This window comes from Mauremys reevesii, linkage group 2, assembly GCF_016161935.1.
Source record: "Mauremys reevesii isolate NIE-2019 linkage group 2, ASM1616193v1, whole genome shotgun sequence".
Taxonomy (NCBI): Eukaryota; Metazoa; Chordata; order Testudines; family Geoemydidae; genus Mauremys; species Mauremys reevesii.
In genome coordinates this window covers 245927608-245945056 of record NC_052624.1, presented here as the reverse complement: position 1 = coordinate 245945056, position 17449 = coordinate 245927608, and the positions used below count along the sequence as shown (strand labels likewise).

The 17449-nt window shown below is 47.3% G+C and overlaps 1 protein-coding gene and 1 long non-coding RNA gene across 7 annotated transcripts in view; one reads left to right on the top strand and one right to left on the bottom strand.

Annotated features, from left to right (window-relative positions):
- Nucleotides 1-1436, bottom strand: part of DPY19L4 (dpy-19 like 4) — a 47565-nt gene extending 46129 nt beyond the window's left edge. For 3 of the 6 annotated variants that reach the window (XM_039526171.1, XM_039526176.1, XM_039526177.1), the window contains exon 1: nucleotides 1298-1429. In XM_039526171.1, coding sequence (XP_039382105.1) covers nucleotides 1298-1307 — 10 coding nt within the window. In that variant the 5' untranslated portion in view covers nucleotides 1308-1429. Of the gene's footprint in view, nucleotides 1-576; nucleotides 913-1297 lie in introns of those variants that run through there. The other 3 variants (XM_039526175.1, XM_039526172.1, XM_039526173.1) reach the window with 3 other exon arrangements.
- A 13-nt stretch (nucleotides 1437-1449) lies between these two features.
- LOC120398628 lies at nucleotides 1450-2014 on the top strand. Its single transcript, XR_005594585.1, has 2 exons — nucleotides 1450-1584; nucleotides 1824-2014. It is a non-coding gene; the product is annotated as an uncharacterized LOC120398628 (long non-coding RNA).
- The last annotated feature ends 15435 nt before the right edge of the window (nucleotides 2015-17449 follow it).

Genomic DNA, 17449 nt, shown 5'->3' with positions numbered 1-17449 from the left:
GGGCAGCAACTGCTGTCTCAACTTCCTGATCCACTTAAAAAGACAATGCACTTAAGAGTGGGTCAGCTTACTTAAAGAGGCAGTGTGCATCTCTCTCTCTCCCACACACGAGGTGTGTGTCCTCTGTCTGCTATGCTGTCTCCTCTCACTCATGTTCATGCTGCCTTGTGTGAGAGGCTACATTAACGTGTTAACCCTTGAGGACTCAGCCAAGTGCTAGTTCATCATTTAGCAGCAAGGCATTCCCTGGGAAATATCCCACTCTCTAACTTCACCACCTCAACCAAGCTTCACAATCATCATAGCTGTGAACAGTATTAAATTGTTTGTTTAAAATGTATACTGTGTGTATATCTATATATCATTTTTTGTCTGGTGAAAAAAAATGTCCCTGGAACCTAATCCCCCCATTTACATTAATTCTTATGGGAAAATTAGATTTATTTAACATCATTTTGCTTGAAGTCACATTTTCCAGGAACATAACTACAACGTTGGGCAAGGAGTTACTGTACTTGCAATTAGACATACTTCCCATTTCAGAACTTTTAGAAATCCAATGATTTTAAGCATTACCATTTTTTCATCTAGTGTGGTTCAGAGTAAAAGGAAAATAGCGGGGTAGGTGGAGTTGTGATCAGTAAGTCACTGCAGAGTACACAGTAGCGAAGACAGCGCCACAGATTTGCAATTAATAAAGCAACAAGTGGTCTGTAAGCAGCAAAGTGAGGAATGAGAAGTTCAGCTCTGTCGTCACCCAGCGCGGGGTGCCTAGAGGGTGCCGATGCTTTCCCCCAACTGGGGCAAAACAAAACAACGGCGCAGGCTCACGGAGGCACTTAAAGCCCTTGTGAAATGTAGTCAGACGCATATTTTTAAGAACACACGAAGACGAGGCCGGAGCAGCAGCAGCCTGGGGCGCCCATTCACGTCACACGATCGGCGTCGCTGCGGCTTTTACATTCACCGGCGACCTACATCCCCGGGGCAACCCCACACCGCACAGCCAACGGCCAACAGCCAGGGAGCGCCCGCGCGCGAGGGGAGCCCCCTCTCCCTGCCCCTCCCCCGCCCCGGAACGGACTCGCCCCTGGAACTTCACGGCCGCGTCAAGCAGCGGCTGCGGCGCACGAGCAGTCCCCGTTGTCACCGGCACCAATTCCCCCGCCGCAGGCCCCGCGGCTCCTCCAGCAGAGCCCCCCCCCGCGCCAGACCCCTTCCCCCCGGCCCACAGCCACGGCCGGCCTAGCGCCCCGGGGGAGGGCGATTCGGGGGCACACGCCATGAAGCCGCTCACCTTCCTCCATCGCCAGCCTCCGGCAGAGCCGCAAGGGCTCCCGCCTGCTCCTCCCGCCGCCCTCTCCAGGGCGAGGGCGTCTGGTCCGCGCTCCCCGCGGCCTCTCCTCCCTGTGGTCCCGGGAGTGGATCGGCTAAAACACACAAGCAGGGGCGGCCGCTCCTCCCTTCCTGCTGCTCCTGGTGTCGCCGCCGTCTCAAGGGGAACCCTAGCCTCAGGGAGCAGGGAGGTGGCCGGAGCACACACGTGCAAGTACCGAGGCAACGCTGGGTCCCAAATCACTTCCGGTATGATGGGGGAGGGGAGGGAACATAGTGATGCTCACTCAGTTTCCCCTCCCATGGGGGGAACTTCCTTTTCCACTAATCTACCCTGCCCAAAGCTCCAAGACTCACCCACACACCCAGAGGGGCAAAGCCAATGGGGTGCTGAGTGAACAAGCCACAAGCTCTCAGATACCACCATAGCTTAAAATCATATTTTTCCCCAGATATATATACTGGGTTTCTTTTTATTTGCATTCTAGGTTCCGAATCTTTAGGATGTACTTGGGTTGTGTTTTCAAGCTATTCTCTGCAACACCGGCCCTAGAAATATACTTTAAAAACAAAGCGGAAGCATAGATTCTCATGCATTCACATGACTCCAGGAGCTGGGGCTTCAAGAAAACACCAAATATCATGTGACTTGTAATAAAAATCACAAACATTGACAACATTGTAACTAGAAAGCAGTTTTAATATCCCCTTCCCCCGAGATGGCAATTCCACAATAAACAAGGCTAAAAACTGGGGCTGCCTTGTCACAACTGTCAGTGTTGCCTCCTCTGCACTTAGCGCAGCCCTGACTTCATATGTCCCATAGGCATACAGAAAGCAGAGGCTCATCTAAGTTGGGTGAAGGGCATCGTTCTTCAAATCCTGTTCTATCATGAAGTTATGGATCAAGGCAATCCAGGCCGTTTCCACATCCCATACAAGAGTCTTAGGGCCCTGCCTCTGCTATGTCTACCCTTTGCTACAAGCAGCAACAGGGTAATGACTATCAAAGCTCAGCTTATATGGACAGGTCGTGTTATCAGAATGAGTGAGAATAGACTCCCGGCAAAAGTCCTCTATGGTGAGCTGAGACTCAGAAAACATAAATGCTTCAAAGACATCCTTCAGAAGAACGTCCGTTCATGTGGCATAAACTCATAACTTCCAAGGACAGACCTGAATGGAGAACAGCTATCAGTAAAGGTTGTAAACACATTGAGAAAGGCAAATGCGAAAAACTGATTGAAAAAAGAGCCTTGTATCATTGCAAGTCTTCATTGGGAGCCTATGCATTCCTATGCAATATCTGCTCATGACATTGCTCCTCACAGGTTGGACTGTACCACCACAAGAAAACACACAGATGCTGTGATGGCATTGTTTCATATGACGGACAGACATACATTTTGCTTTGGGTGGTTGTGCCTCCTGTCAAAACAGCAGAGGGTGCTTTGTGGGTACTGTAGATGCTACTAACTGGCCATCCCATCCCTGAGGGCTCCGCTAAAGTGGCATAGGAGCCTTCAACACAGAGCTTTCTGTCCCAGGGAGGTGGGGATGGTATGCTCCTTGGTGGTCTCTATTCCATGGGACTGAGATCACAGCTTTCTATATAGGGTTTTTTGCTCCACGGGAGTATACAGCCTTATGCTACAGGCTGTACATGATGATGTCACTGTAATGTCTTCATATGACTCCAGACCTGTGTCACAGAGACCCCATGACAAAAGGTCCCCTATTTTTTTGGGAACAGCTCTCACCTCAGACTGACAAAGTCATTACACCAAACACATTTCTTGAAGGGTAATTATTCATAAGGGATATCACGTGACATGTCTACAGAAAGCTTGTAATTTCACTAGACATAACTATTGTGAGATGTATGTACGGGTAATATTAAAGAACAATGTATTTATAGTGAAAGTGCGCTTGATGGACTTGGAGTAGAAATTAATCGCCATGGGGTAACGTGCCTCGAGAATGGCTCATCTAAGCAAGAGAGAGTTGTCACCCTTCCCTAATTAGCTGGCAAGGTAAGGCAAGCCTCAGTTGATAAGCCTTGCTCCCTCCCAAAACTATCAATGGCAAACCATCAGAGGCACTATCGAACAATCAAAACCCCTTAGAGGTGCAAAAGAAACATTACGACAGAGAGAGTTGTGCCATGGTCATGAATAGGAACAAAAGACTATAGCAGAGTGTTTATCCCTTCACTGAGGAAATGCCTTGGGAAGCAAGGGTGCTTTCATTAACATTTTGGATACTGGTTATTGAAAAACCAGCCAGCTCTGCAATAGAGACTGAACTTGTTTGGAAAATCAACTTTATTGATAGGGAAGGTAACTATTGATAAGTGTAGACCCAGGATCACTTTTTATGATTTTGCTTTGTATTGTTACCACTTGTTATTCTAGTTATATCTAGTTTTTTCTTTAGTCTTATTTAAATAAACCTTATTTTGTTTTATCTCTAAGTGCTCACAAGTGCCATGTGGTTTACAGGAGCAGTGGTTTAAAGTAAAACTGTAAACGGGTGCACTGCATTGGAATTTCTGTGAGTAGCCAGTGTCAAGGGCTGGCTATCACAGGGGAGATATTTAAGGTAGCTTGGATACTGGGGTGCATCTGTTGTTAACCTGCAAGGCAAAATTAGGGCCCAGAGGAGAGTGCTTGAGTGGCTGAAAGACTAATGGTGTCAGGAAGCTGATGTAACGCCGACAGACCCCGGTTGTTGGTGGGAGGGATTGAATTTGAGAATTCTGGAGCTTAACGAATGAGTCTCTATCGCATGAGCTAAAAGCCAACTGGCTGTTAGGAAAGGCTGTGGAGCAGACTCATTTTATCTCTCTTTCTAAGTGGTCTCAGTGCCACTAGATGGGACAGAACACCACACTCAGGTGGTGTGTGGGTTACACTGACACCTAGCTAGCACAAAAAAAGACCCTCTCTTGCTCGAGGTGGGATAACAAGTTGACTCACATGCTTGTCTACCCCAAGAACCATCACAGAAGTCATATGCATGGGTGTACTGTGGCTAGTGGTTAATCCAGCCCTGATCCCCACCAATGGTGTTTCCATGTCTTCGTGCATTTGCACTATCATCTCCTGTATTGTGTATTAATTCAGTTACAAGGTCTTCCATTCAAGAGCTTGTCATTCTACAAGTACTGTAGAGCATAGTGGTAATTTTACCACTCCATGGGTAATATTAAGATGCAAAAAAGTATGTGTTACATTCAAGCAGTGGGCACTTAAACTTTTGCTGATGAAGTCCCAAGTTCTATTCCTGATGATGAGCTGGGGTATGCAGCCATGGATTCACTATAATATGGCAGTTCCCATCCAGGTTCGGTTTTATCATGCAGTGGTAGCCACATATATACAGACACCTCAGATCTGTTATATGTTATTACTTCACAGGGGCTTGAACTCCTGTGGCCCATAAGATGCCAAGCATGAGTTTGTCTAATAGAGGGAGTATATAATACACTGCTTTGTCTGTCTGCTATGAATATAGTAACTAACTCCAGAGACTACAGAAGCCTGCTACTTATAGTTAACAATGTTAAAAAGCAACAAAGAGTCCTGTGGCACCTTATAGACTAACAGATGTATTGGAGCATAAGCTTTCATGGGTGAATACCCACTTTGTCAGATGCAGCGGGTATTCACCCATGAACGCTTGTACGTCAATACATCTGTTGGTCTATAAGGTGCCACAAGACCCTTTGCTGCTTTTGACAGATCCAGACTAACATGGCTACCCCTCTGATACTTAACAGAGTTAGTTATTCTTTTATCTCATAGGACATAGGTTTTGAAGAGGCCTTCTGTGTCATTGAGTTCAGTTCCCTGTTATGTCAGGCAGTCCCATCATATAATCTCAAATTGAAAGGCTTGAGGATTTGGGGGCCAGATCCAGTGACCTCTGAAATCAATTGGAGACTTTCCATTGTCTTTGATGGGTATTGGATCAGGCCTCATGGTGTGTGTGGTTAGGCAGCCATGGATACACTACAGAATGGCAGACAACATTCCCTTTTCATATGGTCTAGGCCAAATTCTGCCATCTCACTGAGCGAGTCTTGCCTGCATGAGGACTGAGGGTGCATTGCAAGATTTGATCCACCATCTTTTGAAACAAGTGTACATCCTGAGTTTCTAAATACTTCTTAAGACATTGTAATTTGCAAAGAGGTAGGTTAGAAAGAATTGGAACAAAATAACTGACACTTGGGTAATACCTATTATGATTTGGTTTCATGATGTTTGAGTATGTTGGGGGTTGTCTGGGACCAGGGCAAGGTGGGGCAGGGGAGAACGACAGAGCAGAGCTCTGCTATTTCCAGTTCTCCACTGATGTAAGGTTGGGCTGCCCACATTCGGCCTTGACTTTGTATTGGAGCTAAATGGTTCTGAATCGGGGAACCCCAAGCAACTCCCTGCAGCTAGCCCTCTCAACTACTACTGAGTACAGCACAGACATAGTGGAGCAGCAGGGCTTATACATTTATTTATAAGACTCAGAAGAAAGTTGTCTGACAAGTCATCTGAAGAGGTTTGCAGGAATTGCCTCTAGGGAACTGAATTTTCTCCGGCAGGCCAATGTCTGATCAACTACTGGAAAACCAATTTGATTACTTGTCTAGCAGCAGCCAAAAGGAAATTAATCTGTGTATTCTAGTGGAGCATAAAATGAGATTTAGAGGTTTCCTGGACATTTTTAATAAAGTTTGAAATACTTTTTCAGCTCTTTATTTATTGAATAGTTAAAAGACTTGCTTTGCTTATGTCTTTAATGGTCCATAAATTATCCACTGTATATTTTACTGTAATTGTTTTTTGATATATTTTATTTCACTTTTAACTTTGTTCTGTTGTATGTTTAAACAAGTACTTTCTGGGATAAATGACAGTTCAATAACAATAATTATTATTTGTTAAAATACTTTTAATTGACTCATTAAAGTATGCATGTAACTAACCCAAGTAACTGCATGATCTTATGCTGCAAATCTTGTCCTTCCTGAACCTGCCCCATACCTGCTTTTTAGTTACTTTGCCTTGTCACATCACTTCTAAAGTTGGGCTCCAATTTTCTGTGAATAACTTAAGCATGTGAGTAACTTTATGCAGTATATAGACTCACTGAACGCAGTAGGAATACTCATAATACACAACACACACACACTTGGTTTTTTTATATCATATAATATATTACTGGTGTGTATATATATACATGCATGTATATGCAAACACACCAATAATATATGTTCTTGGTGTGTTAATAGGCAGGGCCAGTGCAACCATTTAGGCGATCTAGGCGGTCGCCTAGGGCGCTAGGATTTGGGGGGCAGCATTTTCTTTGGCAGCAACCAGATCTTCGTCCGCCCTGGTCGCCGCCGGCATTTAGGTGGAGGGAGCTGGGGCAGGGGGGGCACAGGGAGGGCTGTCTGCAGCAAGTAAGCGGGGGCATGCAGGGGAACTCCCTGCCCCAGCTCACCCCTGCCCCGCCTCCTCCCCGAGCATGCCGTGGCTGCTTCACTTCTCCCGCCTCCCAGGCTTGCGGTGCCTAAGCTGATTGGAGCCGCAAGCCTGGGAGGCAGGAGAAGTGAAGCAGCAACGGTGTGCTCAGGGGTGAGGTGGGGCGGGGGGGTGCCTCAGGGCGGAAGGTGGAAGGGGGGAGCTGCCGCAGGGGAGGCACCTCAGGGCGGGGGCTGGGAGACGGGGGGACGGGGGAGGGCGCAAGGTGGAAGTTTTGCCTAGGGCGCGAAACATCCTTGCACCGGCCCTGTTAATAGGGTCAATTTCACAAAGCTGAAAACAATTGTGAGCCAAATCAGCTGAGAGTAATTGAGAATCATTTAAGAACACTTTACTAGATGCTCAAAAAACCACAATCCCACAACTCTGGAAGATGGCCATGTTGGTTAAAAACCAACCTGGTTTAGAGAGGAAGTGAAGGCAGCTGTAAAAAATAAAAATATAATATACAAAAGAAAGAAAGGAAAAGTAGATAGTAATGAATATAAATCAGAAGTTAGGAACTGTAGAAGATTGATACGGGAAGCTAAAGGCCATAACAAGACCTCTATGGCCAGCAGAATTAAGGAAAATAAAAAGGAGTTTTAAAAAATATATTAGGAACAAAAAGAACCCTGACAATGGTATTGAGCCATTACCAGACATAAATAGTAAAACGATCAATAATAATGCAGAAAAGGGAAAGGTATTCAGTAAATATTAACTTGCATTCAAGAGTTTTAAAAGAGCTGGATAGGAGCTCAATGGACCAGTAACAGTAATTTTCAGTAAGCCTTGGAGCACTGGGGAAGTTCCAGAAGACTGGAAGAAAGCTAATATTGTGCCACTTTTTAAAAAGGGTAAACAGAATATCCCAGGTGATTATAGGCTGTCAGATTGACATTGATCCTGGGCAAGATACTGAAGCGGCTGAAATGGGACTTGATTAATAAAGAACTAAAGGAGGACACCGTAATTAATGCAAATCATCATGGGTTTATGGAAAATAAGTCCTGTCAAACTAACTTGATTTGTTTTGCGGTTTTTTTTGGTGAGATTACAAGTTTCAGATAAAGGTATGAGTTTGTGATAAAGGTAATAGTATTAATGCAATATACTTAGACTTCTCTAAGTCATTTGACTTAGTACTGCATGACATTTTGATTAAAAAACTAGAATATACAATTAATGTGGCACACATTAAATGGATTAAAAACTGGCTAACAGATACGTCTCAGAATGTAACTGTAAATGGGGAATAATCTTTCAGCAGTCTGTTTTCAGTGGGAATACCAGAAGGACTGGTTCTTGCCCCTGCAATATTTAATATTTTTATCAATGACCTGGAAGAAAACATAAAATCATCACTGATAAAGTTTGAAGATGACGCAAAAACTGGCAGAGTGGTAACTAATGAAGGGGACAGGTCACTGATTCAGAGTGATCTAGATCGCTTGGCAAATTGGGAACAAGCAAACAATATGCATTTCAACATGGCTAAATGTAAATGTATACCTCTGGGAACAAAGAACAAAGTGTAGGTCATCCTTACAGAATGGGGGACTCTATCCTGGAAAGCAGTGACTCTGAAACAGATTTGGTAGGATAATCAGCTGAACGGGAGATCCCAGAATGACACTCTGGCCAAAAGAGCTAATGTGCTAATGTGAGATGCATTAAAAAGGGGAATCTCAAGTAGGAGCTGAGAGGTTGTTTTACCAGTGATTTACACCAGTGAAACTAAGATCAGAACTTGGGACTGTGTTTCGAGCATGTTCCTCTTCAGGCATGAATCCTAGGGTACCTCTCCAGCATCTCCTTCTTTTAGTTCTACAAGTGGCTTTGCATCTCTTTCTCATCCTATCAATTATTATACTAAAAACTAGAGATAAAAGTACTGCACCATTTTCTCATCTACACCGTCCCCTACCTGTTCAGAATTTTTGCCCTACAGTATATTTTCTATATTTTTTGTTCACTTTTGTTTAAGATGTCCCAAACACTGTGGTTTCCACAACTACCCTTAGAAAATAATTTAGAAATCTAATTGACCCTAATTTTTCCTCTTCTTAATTTCATCCTATCCATGGGTGGCGGGTATAATAGGCCAGGGAAAGCTTAGCCTTCCCTGGCGCTGCTGCCTACCCGTCGCTGGACAACTGGGCCATGGTGGCCCCGCCCCTTCCCCGACACCCCCACCGCCTCCTCTACTCCACCCCCCCCAAAGGTCTCCGCTGCTGACCGTGTCCCTCCTCCTTGGGATGGGGGAGTGAGGAGTGATGCGGGGAGCCAGTGGCTGGTGGATTGAGGAGGCTTGGCTGGGCGCTGGGGCTGGTTGGGCTCGGTCTGTGTGTGGGGGGCCCTCAGGGGCAGGAGGAACTGGTTCTCGGGGAGGCTGCTGGCTTGGCCTGATGCTGTGCCCAGCCCGATTCTGGCGAGGGTGGGGCTGTCAGGGGTTTGGGGGCCAGCAACTCAGTCCAGCACTGGGGCCAACCCAACTCAGGGAGGCCGGTGATTCTGGGGAGGGGTGTGTGTGTTGGCGGTCGCCGGTGGTGGTGGCTCAGCCCGACGTGGCTGGGGCAGGCAGGCCGGGGCTTCTCTGGTTTGGGGGGAGGGCCCTCAGAGCTTTTCCATTTACAGGGCAGAGGGAGTTTGGGGCTCTGGCATGCCGGGGATGGGGCCTGGGCAGAAGGGGCAGGGCGGGCGGCCTAGCCTCCCCAAAGCAGGGTTTCACCCACCGCCCATGATCCTATCATTGCTAGTATTCCACTTTGTACCACCTTAAATACTCCCTCTCTGTTTTTTGTGTTTTCACCCGTCAAATATTTTACACCATTATCATGAGCCTTTTTGACTTAATTGACTAATGTACTTATTTATTCCATGCAAAACACCAGGCTTTCACCGTTGCTTCCAATCTTAGGTGGTCTCTTGCTGCAGTCTGAGCTTCTTCTCATGTCATGTTGATAGCTTTCAGTTGTACAGTTCCATGTTGTCATTGGTCTACCCTGTTCCATCTTGCACAGGGGACTCCAATCCAGCACCTTTCGTGTTCTGTTATTCCAGCATTTCCCAAACTGTGTTCCACGGAACACTGGTGTACCGCACAATGTGAATAGGTGTTCCGTGGAAGACTCTTGCACTTGATTTTTGTACTATTTTATATGCGCTTTCCAGTTAGAAATTGTTAGTTCAAGTTATTTTAAATTTGTATTGTTGCTTTGTTTTATAAAATAAATTTGAGCATAAATAACACAATTTTTTACTTGAAAACCAAACGACTACAAAATAATATTATAAGTGTTCCGTAATAGGCTAAAAAGTGTTCCGTGGCCAAAAAACGTTTGGGAAATGCTGTGTTATTCAATACTTTCCTCCATCTGTGTCCTAGCTATCTCAAGTTTCATTCCAGCTGTAAGCAGGGTCTGAATGCTCTCCCCTGACATCTAGTGGTGAGCTAGGAGGAAAGACTTCAGGAACAGACCATATTTACATAAACACAACTACTCTACCTAGGTATTCAGCAAAGAGAGCACTTTGCCAAAGTGATCACATTTGGGTGGTGTAGGGATACAAATCATTTTAGTACTGAGTGCAGAAGTAATGAAATATAATTATTCTCATTGTCTGAGTAAAGCACAGCAGAACTGTACTTAGCCTGACCTGATTGAGGGGGTCATCCTAAATTGAACCTCACTCGCTAAGCAGGTGGTAGGGATGCCAAATTCCAGTGAACAGAGAGGGGGTGAGAATAGCTGTTTCCACTTGGTCTGTCTAAGCAGTCCCAAACACCATTTGACTCTTCCCTCATCAGTGTTTAAAGACAAAGGTGGTTAGACTCAATTCAAAGTTGTTTTTTTATTCAGAGATGGGTAGAGCTGATATTTCTGATAACCAGGTGTATGTGTTAAGTCTAGGCCATGTCTACACTACAAAGTTAAGTTGACTTCATGTAAGTTGATATTGAGCCTCCAATTTAAGCAAGTTGATCTTGCGTGTACACACTACACTCATTGTGGCAATGCAGTGCATCCTCACTAGCAGGGCTTGCATTGATGCACAGAACACTGCACTGTGGGTAGCTATCCCACAGTGCACGTAGCTGAGTGGAATTAAGGGTTAGTCTTGTAATGCCATATGGGACCAAAACATTGGCGCGGTTGGTTATGGGAATATGGCGTTAGCCTCCCATGATGCACTTATCGCCTTCCCTCCCTCCCGCCCACCCTGAAATCAATGGCAAACAAACCAAGCCTTTTTCATAAGCCTGGGTTACTCGCACCAATGCTACACCATGAAAAGCATGGACCCCACTCAGCTATACACTGTTGTTGTGAGCATTACAAACACCTCGTGCCTTATCCTGCAGTATTTACACAGTGGATACAGGAGCTGCTGCATGGAACAGTGTGATGACACTCAAGCAGCCCTGCTGAAAGACACATTGTGGAGCAATTCACAGTTGCTGGTGACAGTCACGCATCACCTTGACACGGCTGAGTGCCGTTTCTGGGCCTGGGAAACAAGCACTGACTGGTGGGACCACATCGTTATGCAGCTATGGAATGATGAGCAGTGGCTGCAGAACTTTCGAATGTGTAAGACCACGTTCCAGGAACTGTGTGAAGCGCTTTCCCCAGCCCTGAAGTGCAGCAATACTAAAATGAGAGCTGCTCTGACAGTGGAGGAGTGAGTGGCAATAGCTCTGTGGAAGCTTTCAATGCCAGAAGCTACCGGTCAGTGGAGCATTAATTTGGAAGGATAAATCTAGTGTGGGAACTGTTGTGATCCAAGTTTGCAGGACCAACAACTTCTGCTAAAAAGGGTAGTGACCCTGGGCAACTTGCAAGACATAGTGGATGGTTTTGCCAGGATGGGGTTCCCTAACTGCGGTGGGGGCGATAGACAGCACCAGACCACCTTGCCAAAGAGTACATAAACTGAAAGGGGTACTTCTCAATGGTGTTGCAAGCCCTGGTGGATCACAGGTGCCATTTCACTCACATCAATGTGGGATGGTTGGGAAAGGTGCATGATGCACGCATCTTTAGGAATGCAGGTCTGTTCAGAAAGCTGCAAGCAGGGACTTTCTTTCCAGACTGCAAAATAACCATTGGTCCAGATTCTTGGACAGTGAAATTCTCCATGCTCTGAGCTCCATCTTGTCACTCTCGGAGGTGCGCATTAACTCATTGAACATGTCCTCGCAAGTCTTCTTTTTCTGCCTTCTAATTTGGGAAAGTCTCTGTCCTGGTGTGGAGGATGCGCTGACGGACAAGGTTTCGGCTGCAAAGAATACAAAGCACAAGGGTAGCATTGATAGTGGATACATAGTTTCTGGAGCAAGGTTAATTTTTTTTATAACCCCCGCCAATTCACTTCACTGCAAGCCACAATGTAATCATATGGGCTGGCTATTGCAAGAGTCATTTTGCTGCTCCAGCCATGGTGAGTAAGGCCAGGCCACGAGGTCTGGGTGAGAGGTCTTGTGCTGCTGCTTTTATGAACACATCCTTGGGAATCACAGGTTGAAACTTGAGAAAAGCCCCCTTTCCCCTAGTAACTTGAATGGTGCTTGAAGACAGGCACCTGTGTAAAGCCCCCCAAATAGTTTGTTTTTTATAAGAGTGACACCAGGTTGTGGGGAAGGACGACAAACAGGAAGCTGCCACCTCCCCTTTTTTTCAATGCTGCTTGCAATACACAGTGATCCCTTCCAACTGTGAAACTACAACATGTTTGGGAAAGCATGGTTGTGTGATCCAGATTTCACCAAACAGGGGCAAATTACTTGTTGAACTCTTTGCAGTTTAAGGGCTCACATTGAAAACTTCCCCTGTTTCCCCTAGGTGACTCTATGCAATATCACTCTTCTGAGGGTAACAGAGGCAGCAAGGGAGTCTGGGTTCAAACCTGGTCTTTATGCTGCAATGCTGTGTGCTGTAATGATGCAAGCAGAATTAATAGTGGAGTGGCCCAGGAAAGTGTCCTACCAAGGTGGATGAAAAAAGTCAGCCCTTCCCAGAAACCTTCTGCAAATGATCACAGAATACTGCCATGAAAGCTTCCTAGAGATCTCCATGGGGGATTCCTGCGCCATCCCCATGCACATAAAGAGTCTTTTTCGGAGAGCATGTAGCTGGAGTGGCCACTGACACCTACTTTTTTGTCCAGATTAACCATAAAAAATAATAGCATGTAACCCCTACAGTTTGATTGGAAATGTGCACTCACCAGAGGTGCCTTCCCTGGCCTAATGCTCTGCTGCCAACTGGTCCTCTGAAGGGATGGACTCAAGGGTTAAAAACAGTTCTTGGCTGTCTGGGAGAATGGAACCTCTGCTTGCCTGCCTCACATTCTTCTCCTCCTCCTCTTCTTCCTTGCCAACAATGTCCTCGTTTTTGCTCGAGGTCACCTGGGGCTCCTGGGAAGTATCCATAGAATGTTTTGGGGTAGTGGTGGGGTCGCTACTTAGAATCGCATGCAGCTCCTCATAAAAGCAGCATGTCTGTGGGGCAGAACCAGAATGACTGTTCACCTCCCTTGTCTTCTGGTATGCTGGTCTTGAAGCACTTAGAGGAGAGGAAAGTGATCAGGAACAGTCAACATGGATTCACCAAGAGCAAGTCATGCCTGACTAACCTAATTGCCTTCTATGATGAGATAACTGGCTCTGTGGATGAGGGGAAATCAGTGGATGTGCTGTTCCTGGGGATTGGTCCTGCTTTGAGCAGGGGGTTGGACTAGATGACCTCCTGAGGTCCCTTCCAACCCTGAGATTCTATGAGGCCTTGTCTACACTACAAGACTATTTCGAATCTACTTAAGTCGAATTTGTGGATTCGACCTTATGAAGTCGAATTTGTGTATCCACACTAAATACACTAATTCGAACTGAAGCTATCCCACAGTTCCCGCTGCCCATTGGAATGCTGGGTAGAGCTCGCAATGCCTGCTGGGTGAAAAATGTGTCGAGGGTGGTTTTGGGTTACTGTCGCCATTGAACCGTCAATCACGCCTGGAAATCTGTTCGCGCCTTGTCTGGTCGGTTTACAGCGCGCGCCACAGCACTGCGAGCATGGAGCCCGCTCGCATCATCGCTGCACTTATGGCACCTCTTCCACAGTCAGCTGCTGAGAAACCGGCGAGGAGGCTCCGAGCGCGGTGAGGAGAGTGGCACAGACCTCTCAGAAAGCAGGGTACGCCGCGAGTGGAGATCATGGTGGCAATGGGTCACGTTCATGGTGTGGGAAACAAGCACAGACTGGTGGGACCGCATAGTGCTGCAGGTCTGGGATGACACAGAGTGGCTGCGAAACTTCAGGATGCGTGGCACTTTCCTTGAACTGTGTGACTTGCTGTCCCCTGCCCTGAAGCGCCAGGACACACGCATGCGAGCAGCCCTGAGTGTGCATAAGCGGTGGCCATAGCTCTCTCAGACAGCTACCGGTCAGTAGCGAACCACTTTGGCGTGGGCAAATCTACCGTGGGGTTGCTGTCATTCAAGTAGCCCACGCAATCGTTGAGCAACTGCTCTCAAAGGTAGTGACTCAAATGTCCAGGTCATCATAGATGGCGGATTCCCAAACTGCGGTGGGGCTATAGATGGGACTCACATCCCTATCCTGGCACCAGCCCAACAGGCCAGCGAGTACATTAACCGAAAGGGCTACTTTTCAATGGTGCTGCAAGCTCTGGTGGACCATAGGGACGTTTTACCAACATCTTCGCTGGTGGGCGGGCAAGGTTCATGACGCGTGTGTTCAGGAACTCTGGTCTGTTTAGACGCCCAGGCAGGTACTTTCTTCCCGGACCACAAAATAACGGTTGGGGATGTGCAGATGCCTACAGTGATCCTCGGGGACCCGGCCTACCCGCTAATGCCCTGGCTCATGAAGCCCTATACAGGCGCCTTGGACAGTGAGAAGGAACTCTTCAACTACCGGCTGAGCAAGTGCAGAATGGTGGTGGAGTGTGCGAGATGGCGGAGACATCAGCGAAAAGAATATCCCCGTAGTATTGCTGCTTGCTGTGTGCTCCACAATCTCTGTGAGAGCAAGGGCGAGACCTTTTGGCGGCTGGGAGGTTGAGGCAAATCGCCTGGCTGCTGTTTACGATCAGCCAGACACCTGTGCCGAGAGAATATCCCAGCGGGAAGCGTGTGCATCCGGGAGGCTTTGAAAGCTAGTTTCCTCGCAGAGCAGGGTAACCTGTGACTGTCCACTTGATTTTAAGAGAGCCTGATCATGGGCCTGTGTCTGTATGTGTCGAGTTAGATCTGAGCTCACAAACCCGGTTCTAAGCACGTTTTAAAACTAATGAAATGTTACAGTAATTAATAATAAATCTTTCGTTGACTTTGCATTTCTGTTTCTTGGTTGAAACATGGAAGCATACTGTGCTTGTGCACTGATGTACAGACCGCTTGTCCAAAACAGGACGGACAGCCTCCTGCTCCTACATAGGTCTGTGGGGTGTGGTTGTGCATGTAGGGGTTTGCAGGAATGGGTGGGTTTGCAGGAAGGGGCGAGGTGCCGTCTTTGGATAGGGGTTTGCATGACGGCTGTGGGCTGTGGGTTTGGGCGTTGGAAGGGTGAGGGTGTGGGGAAGAGTGAGTATCTGTCCCTGGATGAGGGCTCTTGGGGCTCAGGGCACCGGGAGGATCGTGCATGTTAAGGAAGCCTGCCTTTACATTCGGGATGGCAGGCACCAGGACCCTGGACAAGCATACACATCAACGAAAGACCGGGGCAGCATACACCACACAGACTGACCCTGGTGCCTAGTGACTGCAGTCTGTGTGTGCCCTGCAGTTGACCCTGCCCCCAAGTCTGTACCATGGTACTGTGGGCTATGCACTGCAATTACAATTCCCCACAGAAAGTCTTCTGACACAACAGTGAGTAACAGCAAACCGCTTTTAATAATGTAGTACACAGTGGGGTTGAAACTTGGAGTTGGGACTGGGTGATGCTGTAAGGAAAGAACTTGTACAAATTTACAGCGCGAGGTGTCTTGAACATTAGCGCTCTGCTGCGGTGCAGTGACAGTTCTCACGGCCCCTACCGCCTCCTTCTTGTAACTTTGGGTGAGGGGACAGGACTTCTTGGCGTTGGAGGGCGGTTGCAGATGCAGTGCAGGGGCTCTCTCCTCCTGCCTGCGGTCCTGCAGAACATCTACAAGGCGCCGGAGCGTGTCCGTTTGCTCCTCATTAGACCAAGCAGCGTTTGAGTCGCCTGCTGGTCTTCCTGCCGCCACCTATCCTCCCGCGATGCTGCTGACACAGGGTCTCCCTCCACTGTCTCTGCTCTGCCGTCTCCTCTGGAGCAGGCCATCAGTTCCTGGAACATGTCGTCCCTAGTCTTTTCTAATCTGAGCCAGCCTCTGCGGATGCCGGGCAGTCCGGGAAAGAGGATTTCCTTGAACACATACATGTTTGCCAACAGTGAACACAGTCTAGTCAGTTTCAGTTAACAAGACCATACAGGGCACCAAGTCTCAGGAGATCTCAGAACTAGTCCGAGATTTCGAATACGCCTCATTGGCGGCGCCATTGCACTGGAGCGCAGCGAGGAAAGACAGCTGCATCCCTCTTGCACAAAGTCCTGGTAAGCCTTACAGTACATACTGCTTATTAGTTAGTGGATAGCTGTGCTCTCCTGCTAAAGGCAATGTGCAAAGCAGAAAGGATGAGCCTTTGCAGATAAATTGATGCTTGTTCTCTGTGGCCTCTAGCACGTGGCTGTTAGGCGAGGGTCATTGTTATGCAACCTAATTTTAAACCATTAACAATAGTAACACTACACTAATTGCCCTACTTAGATGCAGTATTTGCAGAACGAGATCACCCTGAGGCAGGTCACTCGTGCCCAGAAAGACAGGATGTTACGGGACGACTGCACAGACCAGGACCATATGCAGCAATGCTAGTAGAGGCGATGATTCCTCTGTATATTCGGATGTCCTGGCGTGGAAGAGTCTGCTTCCACGGAGGTCCACGGAGAACAAGGCACCTCTTCCGACGAACCTCATGAACTGAATGACACCTTCGTGGAATTGTCGATAGAGGATTATTATTCTATCCCCATTTGTGTGGACCTTCTTTTCATATAGTTTAATATTTAGAATTTTGTAAATACTGTTTCTATTTTTCTATAACAATGTTATAAAAATAAATGTTTATACGTGTGTAGCACTTACCGCCTGATCCTTCCCTGATTCCGAGTCCGGTTAACGGGCAGGGAGGGTGGTAGGGATCTCTGTGAGGGTGATGAAGAGATCCTGGCTGTCAGGAAAGCGGAGTGTGTTCGCTGTCGCCAGCGCCGTCCTCAAAAGACCCTTCCTCATCGGCGAACATCGAGGAGGAACTGTCCCGGTACACTATTCCGTCCTCGGAGTCCACCGTCACTGGTGGGGCAGTTGTGGCAGACCCACCGAGAATGGCATGCAGTGCCTCGTAGAAGCAGCATGTCTGGGGCTGTGCCGCTCTGACTTTTTGATACCCTTGTCTTAGGTCTTTCACTTTCACGCGCACTGCATCGCATCCCGGCTGTATCCTTTGTCTTTCATGGCTTTAGAGACCTTCTCAAAGG